This window comes from Microtus ochrogaster, chromosome 8, assembly GCF_000317375.1.
Source record: "Microtus ochrogaster isolate Prairie Vole_2 chromosome 8, MicOch1.0, whole genome shotgun sequence".
Classification (NCBI taxonomy): Eukaryota; Metazoa; Chordata; class Mammalia; order Rodentia; family Cricetidae; genus Microtus; species Microtus ochrogaster.
This window is the reverse complement of record NC_022015.1, coordinates 85,121,052-85,131,211: the sequence shown is the minus strand read 5'-3', so window position 1 is coordinate 85,131,211 and position 10,160 is coordinate 85,121,052. Positions and strand designations below refer to the sequence as shown.

General features: G+C 42.1%; 1 protein-coding gene across 1 annotated transcript in view; it reads right to left on the bottom strand.

Moving 5' to 3' along the window:
- Atrnl1 (attractin like 1) overlaps positions 1-10,160 on the bottom strand; it is a 558,188-nt gene that overhangs the window by 431,865 nt on the left and 116,163 nt on the right. The window contains exons 18-19 of the mRNA XM_005352541.3: positions 8,216-8,434; positions 953-1,090 (exon numbers count right to left, since the gene is read on the bottom strand). Of these exons, the coding sequence (XP_005352598.1) occupies positions 953-1,090; positions 8,216-8,434 (357 nt within the window). The remainder of the gene's footprint in view (positions 1-952; positions 1,091-8,215; positions 8,435-10,160) is intronic.

Here is a 10,160-nt window from a genome sequence, read left to right as displayed (position 1 = left end):
CCACGAGGTTCCGGATCTACACAGTGCTCAGTCCTGGGACACCGACATTGTCGCCCTCCCCACGAGGCTCAGGATCTACACAGTGCTCAGCCCTAGATGGACTCCGACATTTCACCCTCCCCACGAGGTTCCGGATCTACACAGGAGAGGTGTTGGGAAGACTGTAAAAGCAGCGGTGGTAGACGACGGCTGTCAAACAATATTTTCCACCTGTGGCAGGAGGGCTGTACTCACAAACCCACCACAGCTCAACTGCATGCATATGACCTAAGATCAAGAGAGCTGAAAGTCGGAAGGGATAAAAAAAGAGCCATGGAGCCCCGCCCCTCGCTGGAGCCCCGCCCCTCGCTGGGGAGATGCCTGCTACTGATGGCAGCCAGGAGGGAGAATCAGTTTACTTCAACTGTGCACCCACTGGACGGTTCCACAGCCGCACACACACTGTAGCACGGGTGGACTTCGTGGGTTTAAAGGGAGTGTATGAAGTTGGCAAAGGAAAGCAGGGGTTACAGCTACAATAAGATGAAAAGAGAAACCGTGCTGGCGCGAAGAACACAGTCAAAACGGCTTATTTTTAAACAGTGGTAGAATTAACATTTCAGACCAAATTCACACCCTTAACTGCCACCCTGTGAGAGAAGTCTCGCCTTCTCAGGCACCGTCTATAATTGTCAATTACTCTAGTCTCCTATCAGAACATAACTGTCTGCAGTGATCAGTTAAATAATGAAATTATATGCACTTTTACTAAATTTCTTATAATATGTATAAATTTGGAGTAAAATGTAGTATTTTAAAATAAGCGTATCATAGAACTTTTATAGTTTTCAGAGTCTTCAATCAAAAATACTGAAGATGGATAGCAAAATTTTTAGGTGTAGTCTCCAGAAGAGACCCCTCAATTCTCACTTTCTTCTGGTTAGCAAACACACGCTGAAGTCTACGTATTTACCTGTGCACTGCCCTCCGTTGGTGGGGTCTCCATAATACCCGGGCATGCAGTCCTCACACTGCCTCCCAGTGGTGAGATTCTTGCACTGCTCACAGACGTTGTTATTGATGCAGGTGCTGTGTCCGTTACACTGGCAAGCTGAAGGAGAAAAAAGCACAAACAGCTCAATAACAACAGAAGTACACAGCTCTCAAGAGAGACATTACTTTTAAAACCTTATTCTAGCCAAGTCCAAAGCGCTTTACCCAATTCTTAATACAACACACAGTCAGCTGAGAGCCTCAATAAGACAGAGAATGCACCTTATCGTAGGGTCACAACTGACCTCTTTGCTTATAGACAAAGGGGCTAGAGATAAGGTGACATATTACAGGTAGGTGGGGAATAGTTTAATATGCTCATTAAAGAATCATGTGAATGTTTTATCCATTAAATAAGACAAGATTATATAATAGAGCTTTGATAAGGAATGTTAAGTTCTCAATAGATCATAGACGTATTTATACTTAATAACAAACTATAAATACAAAAAATATCAGGCAGCAGATCTTAATTTCAAGAAAACAAATTGCTATTCAGATAAACAAAGAGACTCTTAAATTTGAATAAAAGTGTATCTTCTTTCATTTTTTCTTTTCGAGACAGGGTTTCTCTGTGAAACTGTCCTGGTTGTTCTGAAACTCACTTTGTAAACCAGGCACACTCACACTCACGTATCCCATCTCTATCAACCTGCCTCTGTCTCCTGAGTGCTGGGATTAAAGGCGTGCCCTGTGCCACCACCACCCAGCAAGGTGTATTGTCTTAAAGCAAGAAGTTGGTTTTCAAATCGTCTATAAAATAAGAAAATCTAACACAAAAGGTCAAGATAAAAGAAAATCAAATATGTAAAATATTTAAAATATGACAATTTTGTTTTCAAATGTTTTAAAACGCACAAATATGCCTTTCAAAAAGTTAGCGATGGCCAAGTTAGTTCGGCAAGATCTTTCTGTATCATCACCAAAAACATACATGGAGTTCTTTTATAATAAAAACATTGATATTAAAACTTCTACTGTTATGCTTAAATGGTTAAGAAGGAATTTTGTAGATCTATGGCAGATACATAATTAAATTGCTCTGTCTAAAAAAAAAATGAGTACCCACTTCACATAAAGAATTGCCTAAAGAACCAAAATAATAAATATACTAGCACACTTTGTGAAATTTCAAACCACATGAAAACAAAATTATCTAACTATTAGCACTTGCTTTTGAAAAAGAAAGATGAATTTAGCTCTCAAATCTAACGTAGTATATAAATTATGACGTTAGTACCAGAGCAGTCCCCACAAGAGCAGCAATTGGTGTGGCAGCAGCTACACAAGCAAGGCCAGGAATGATCCCTGCCACCTCCTGACACTAAAGAACACACTGACCCAATGACAGCCAACCTTTCCTGCCTGAATGGGAAAAGACGAAGGCAGTCAAGAAGCATTTCCTGGATCCAACGCCACAAAGCTTCTGATAATTGTGTTACAGGGAGGCGTGATAAGGAGGCTGTATCATACAGACATGATGGAATTTAGACCCTACTGCAGGGAAAATTCCAGGGAGGGAAGTGCTAGCCACTGTCAAAGCTTACAACTAACACACAATCAAGGGAAAGGGACACGCGTGCTGTAAAACGCTGGACCCCGAGTACCAACTGTGTCAGACACAGAAGGAAAGGCTAAACTCACAGGCCGGAGTCACACTGACCCCGAGGACCAGCTGTGTCAGACACAGAAGGAAAGGCTAAACTCACAGGCCAGGGTCACACTTTAACCAACACCCCCACCAGACTGCAGCAAGAGGTAGCATCACCTGACTCTGAATAATTCTCCCTGGATGAATTGTCATTTTAAATGGTCTAATATTAACATAACTACAGAACACAAATAAAACTAAAGACAATCCATCTATTTTATTTTGCCTACATTTTAATTCTACCCCAGATGGTTCCTTATTTATGGAAACACAAACAAAAAAAATCAAAATAAAACATAATGACAAATTTATCATTTGATATGCAAATAAAGCACATAGCTCTGAAAATATGGGCTCTCTAGAAACAGATGTGCTGCATTTAAAAATATCTTCATGACATTATTATTAAATTCCCAACATGTTTGCACGTAAATTCAGCGGAAGAAAGAAAAATCTTGAGCAAAACCTTTTTCAATATATAGCCTTCCTTCAAAGAAAAAGAAATTGTCAGGGACTGAAACGGTGCGCGGTTTAAGACTGAGCTAGAAGAAAATCTGAACACCACATAGGACACACGGCAAGTATCAGCAGACACGGGTTCCAAATCTGCTGCCACCTCCCGGGAAGAGAGAGAAGCTGAGTCATGTTTAGAAACTGAAGTCATCACCTGCATTGTGCAGATGAACACATGACCAAAGCGCACGGAAGACCAAAGAAGCACAAAAGAACCCGATGTGCCACTAGCATCGATGCATGAAAGGGAAAGGACACACGAAAATCCAAACTCTCTCCATGTGTGGGTCTGAAATGCATGTTGCCACAAGGTTAAGGAACTCTGAAATCAAACATACATGTAAAACACACGCCCTCTGCCACAGGTCTCTCAGACCTCACAAGGGCAGCTCAGAATGACCCCTTGAATTACATCTACAACTCAAATCATGTAAATATAGCATAGAACAGAGATAAAATAATGTTTTCTTCACTGGAAGGGACCAGACAGCCAATATGCTAGACTTTGCAAATCCCATACTTTTTTCTTTTTTTTTTCAAAATTTTATTAATTGTGATGGATATTTTGCCTGCTTGTAGGTCTGTACAGTATAGGTGTGCTGTTTGTTCCCTTGGAAGCCAGAAGAGGGCACTGGATGCCCTGGAACTGGAGTTACTGTGGTTGTAACTATCATGTGGTGATGGGGATCAAACCAGACCTTCAGGAAGCAGAGTTCTTCAGTCCTCTTTGTGGGCTATTTAGTCAGAGAGGGACAGGCGGAGGGAGGGAGGCAGAGACGGAGAGAAAACATGAAATTGGAAGAGGTGTGTGATCTAAGGGTCCAGAATGACTTGCTGAAGAGGAAGAGATGGAGAGAGAAACATGCTCAACATATATTGTTGGTATGTGTGAGAGCGGACATTCAGCGGTCACTGCGTGGGTCCTCAGAGATGAGAAGACTAAGGGAGCCTGCCCGGGGCTAGTTCACTTTTCTTTTGTATACAATTTAGATGATTCTTCACAATCAATGGTCCTTGTCCCTTGGCTGGACATGGCCAGCCATGCGGGCCAGGTTAGCAGGTCTGTGCCATGCTCAGCCAACAGCGAAGAGGCTTCCTCCTGCGCTGAGGGGAACAAACAGAGAGAGCCAGACAATATGCTTTCCTTGGAAATGAGATATCTCCATCTAATCCCTGTCCTCGGGGCTTAAGGAACTCTGCAGAAGGTAGAAAGAGCGTAAGAGCCAGAGGGAATCCATTATGTACCAAGGAATCACGGCCTTCTAGATAAAACAGATGCATGTAAGACTGAGGCAGCCTGCACACACAGCCTGCACACACAGCCTGCACAGTCTGCACACACAGCCTGCACAGTCTGCACACACAGCCTGCACAGTCTGCACACACAGCCTGCACACACAGCCTGCACACACAGCCTGCACACACAGCCTGCACACACAGCCTGCACAGTCTGCACAGGTCTACACTAGATGCAGTCATAAAACTGAAATAAGAAATGAACACACACACCCATTCCTAACTCAGCAGTCACTTGGAAACAACAACAAAAAAATAGTTCCCTCTAGAGAGTCTCATAGAGGAAACAAACTGCTCTTAAGAACAGGCCCCATGCCAACACAAACTCAACACTCTACAGAAGTCCTGCAATTCTTTAAAACATTAAACATGGGGTTCTCATATGACTCGATAATCTGCTTCTAGATAAACTGAAAGATAAAAAGAAATATCTAAATGCAGAAGTTCTCACACAATGGTTACAAGGGCATCAATCACAATACCATAATAGAAATAACCAAAAGTACATTAGCGAACAAAAGAAAGCACAGCTGTGGTGCATCTATGTAACTGAATATTACATCGACATAAAAAGAACTTATGTAGGCCACAAAAGTAAATCCTGAAAACATTATATAGATGCTGGGATTAAAAACCAAGGACAAAGACCACATATCATAAGAGCCCAACTAAACAGTGGAAGTAAATTAATGTTTCTAAGTGCTGGAGAAGGGGGAAATTTGAAATGACTCTTAAGGGGCCCCAGGTTTGGTTTCATAGTGATTAATGCACTCTGGAACTACACGAGGGCGGCAGTTGTGGATTTAGGACATTGTGCTCAAAAGCTGTGACTTATACAAGTTAAAATGATGAATTAATGGCACATGGAATACATGTCATAAACAAGTATATACATAAAGAAGTTGAAAAATAATTGATGCAGGGTCCACCCATTTCTACACCTCTGCCCCGCACCTCCACCAATGTCATTATTACACGTTACTCCTACTCTGCGATAACCACTACACCTCAGCCCCGCACCTCCACCAATGTGCCACTTGTTACACGTTACACTACTTTCACATTTGATGTGGGATTCTCCTCTACATGCTGTGAATATGTTTTATTGCCACTGGATAATAAAGAAACTGCTCTCAGCCAATGGCTTAACAGAATAGAACTAGGCTGGAAAACTAAACTGGAACCTCACTGGTAAGCCACAGTCACGTGATGATACACAGATTAATGGAGATGGGTTATTTTAGGATATAAGAGCTAGCAAGAAATACATGAAAGCTATTGGCCAATCAGTATTGCAAATAATACAGTTTCTGTGTGACTAATTTGGGTCTGAGCAGCCAGGAATGAATAAGCAGTTTCAGCCTACACACATCCATTTTAAAAAGTGGAATATTTTTTATACTTTGATTTTGGGTTTTTTCAAGCAAGTTAAATGTATAATTGATGACATAGAAGTACCTTATCTCTAGTTTCAAAACTTTGCTCTCCCTACAGAGAGGCAGACCACAAAACTACAAATCTTATACACATTCTAATGCCACTAAAATAAAATGGGTCCATAGAGATATTACTTGTAAAATGCAGGAAACTAGATGCAATAGACCTGAACTAATGAAGCTTTTGTTCAAACTACAAACCTTTCCAGTTTTTCTGCTTTAATTTTTGCTTCAAAATCTTATTCCAAACCTGACTGAAAGCAACCATCACTATATGACCACAGTCTGCCTTAAAATCCCTGCCAGTTTAACTCTGAATCACCCTTGAACTTGGACTCCCCAGTTTTCACTAATTCTTAGTAGAAAGCAAAGCAAAGAGCCACTAATCCAACTCCCAAGAGCCTTTGTTCTCATCTGAAACCTCATGAGCCTGGTCTTTACGGCATTCTGGTCTCAGGTCTCAGGTCCCGCCAGAAGAGACCCCGAGCCCTGATCACACACCCTAAGGCCGCACTAGCATGCAGCTCGGAGCTTTTCTAGAGTAGATGCATAGGATTCTCAGCCACATGGTCTGATTTGGGAATCTAGTTTCTGCTGCCAGATTTTAATTTTTCAAACAAAGCGTCAAATCCCTGAGGAAACAAGTCACAGGGGGATTGCTATTTTGGCTTATGGTTTCATCGTAATCAGTGGGGAAGAGTTCAGCAAAGCACATCTAAGGTGTGGACACCAGCTCCGTTCTCCATTTCCCCTTGTATTCCTTAGGCCCTGGCCTATAAGAGATGCCACCCACGTGCAAGCCAGGCTTCTTTCCTGTAGCTCATCCTCTCCAGACCTACACGCAGACAGGACAGGGAAGGGTTCCACTGTCCTGTGAGACACCTCTCTGTACAATCAAGCTGTAAATGAGAGCAGACATCAAACTGCTTGAGAAGGTCCCTCTAATATAATTTCCTGCCTGAAGAAATACACACCTGAGAAGTCTGGACATTCAGAGCATCAGTGTGGCCTGAGCCCAGCTCATCACTGCACTAAGGCGTGAGCATGGTTATACGTTTTCAAGGACACGATTTTATATTTGAATCAAATGGCACTAGTTGTGCTTAGTGTCTATATCTCATTGCAGGACAATATTTTTAAAGATTTTCTTTCTCCTTTTCCATTTTTTGAAAATCCTATTAAGTGTATTCGGAACTTTAAATTCTACCCTATCTTTGACCTCTGTTGCATCTTGCATTTTTATCTCTACTTACTTCTCCTGAGTGCTGAGTTGCTTCTTAGTGCTTCTCTTTCATGTTGCTGTTCCTGTCTTACACGTGTACTGCACATACTGGCCTTCAGTTACAATAACTACATTTTCCTTTCTGCAAGTTTCCTTTGACTATTACTCTAGAACTGCCGTGTGCTTTTCAAACTGTATTTTGAAATTTATAGTTACAGAATTTTAGATTTATAAATTTATAAATCTGCAAAAATATAACAAAGTAATTCCGTACCAAATGTTAGTGTCTTACCCCGACGTTAGGAAACTTGATCATATCATCCACATTGCCCTCTGAACCCCTCCCCTCACATTGCTCCCCGACTCTTCCCACATTGTCCCCTTCTACTTCAAGTGTGGGTGTGCGCACATGCATTGTGCATGCGTGTGTCAATTAATTTCAAATGCTTATATTGATTCCTGGGTTTGACCCATTGCAAACTTTCAGACTGGCTTTAGTGCGACTCCATCTTCCCTCCTCCGCCACAGGAATCCAGCTGTGACACACTTCTCCTGCAGGCTTTTATGTGTGTGGACATGTCAGCAAAGCTCTGTCTTCTCAACCCGAGTTCAACCAAGATTCACTTACCCACCCATGACCTCATCCACCACATGACCTCATAAGCTCACTTATCTCAATAAACACACATTCTCCATGAGTGTAGTGATTTTAAAACCAATTTATCAACCATGTCTCTAGCACCTAACTCACTAAACACACTAGCTAGTACACGGCAGGTACTCAGAAAACACGTCCTGAGTAAGTTAAATTTTCAACTGCCTTCCATACAAGCACAGAATAAGGAATGCACAACTATGAAAAGAGCCCCTGAAAAACTAAGTGGCCATCAAATTTACATAGTAGTGAGTACCCATGATGGCCCGTGAATCCACTGGGGTGGTCATGATACCCACACTCACCATGAGGGTTCCTGGAAACACGGAGGAGCAGGAGGTTCCAGGACAGCAGTGACAGAGACAATACAGCACACCGGCGCATCCATGAGAAAACAAAAGGGCCGTTACCTGGACACTGGATGAAAGACCACTCGTAGTTCTTCTCTTTGGGGCACAGACTGGTGTCGAGAACCGCCTCGCTGTTGCGTGCTCCGCCAACTCTCACTGGTCCCCGGGAGGACCCTTCAGTGCAGTACCCTCTCCCCGTGTTACTGGGGTCGTTGCACCAGCCACAGCCAGGCTGCTCCAAGCACTGTCCACAGGTTCTTAATCCAGAACAATTTTGAGCTGCACGACAAAAGTATTAAAAAAAAAAAGACTTTCATTATCAAGCAGAATTGTATGCTTCAGGAAAACATTATAAGAAGAAAGACATTAAAATGTCATCTGTGGTTAATAGAAATATTTTGCATAAATATCTAGCAGGCATGAACAATTCATCATGCACATGTATATATGCATACATAAATATGTACACGTGTATACATAATACATGTCATGAACAAAGAGAAGATAAATTGAATTGGATGTTAGAAGGGAAAAGATGGTAACCATAACCCAGGACAAAGGAAAATAAGGCGGCACTTAAAGATTCCTGAGTGTCTTCCCATAATGGGACATAGAGGAACTGACCCAGAGACCTGGTAAACGTCAGAAACTCAGCAGCAAAATGTCAGATCCAAGAACTCACTGAGGATTTTATTTATAGTGAGTTGTTTGGGGCCAAGAACCTTGAAGGCTGAGTTTTAGAAAATAGTAAGTGCCATCTCAAATCGTATTAAAAAATAAAATACAATATCCACTTATTTAACTTTCTAGACAGGAAATTCAAAGGCATGGTTGTTTTCTATTCCAAAGTTAAATCTTCTTGGGCCCTTGGAACACACAGCACTAAACAGAAGGCCTCCATCAAATCCCCCCCCCCCCACTAAGAGCTTGGGAAACCCTCAGGAGAGGAGGGGGAAAGAGTGTCAGAGCCAGAGAGGACAGAGGACACCAGATCAAGTCCCTCTGAATCAACTAAGCAGGATCCACATGAATTCACAGACTGAAGCAGCCAGCACAGGGCCCACATGGGTCTGCACAGGGCCTCTGCACATACAGTACAGCTTTCCACTTAGTATGTACACAGGACTACAAAGTGTGTGAACAAGGGGTTTCTGTGCCTTGTGCCTGCTCTTAAGGCTCTTTCCCTTCTGCAGGGCTGACTTATCCAGCCTGGATGTAACGGATTTTGTTTTATCATACTCTATTTTGTCGTGTTTGGTTGTGATTCCATAGAAGTCTGTTCTTTTCTAATGAGAAGCAGGAAGGGAGTAGATGGGGAGGCGGGGGGGGGGGGGACAGAAAGGACGGAGGAACTGGGAGGAGGAGAGGATGCAGAAAGCGTAGTCAGGATAACTGTATGGAAAAGAAACTACTCAATAAAGGGAGAAAGCTGCATCCTGCCAATACACAGTGATCAGTGGCAGTCCCTTTAGCAGACACGTAGAAACTCAACACTTCATGCACTGCCACATTCCCCATGGTTCCCTTGATCTGAAGTATTTTCCTTTCTGTGACTATGGGTAGTTCACATATTTATTGACAGTTATGATGATTGTCTTCAAAACTGTACTGGTTGACTATAAAGCCAATGAGAAATAATAAAAACTATCAAACCTTACATAGGAGCAATTATGTACTGTGATATTCCAATCAAAACTGACCTGTGATGAATAAAACTAACTGCATCACACCCAAGATAGCTCACACTGCTTACAATCTAAATGTAGTCCCTGGGAAAAGAAATTCACCTTAGAATTATCTTTTAAGGGAAATATAAATAAGATGGCCTTAAGATATACTTTAGATCAATTAAACTACTCTCAATCCAATATTCCTGCTAAGACTTCCAGGACAAGTGGGGAACTCTTGGGTTAAATAATCCCACACTTCTGCACTGAGGAACAAACTCTTGGATTAAATAATCCCACACTTCTGCACTGAGGAACAAACACTTGGATTAAATAAT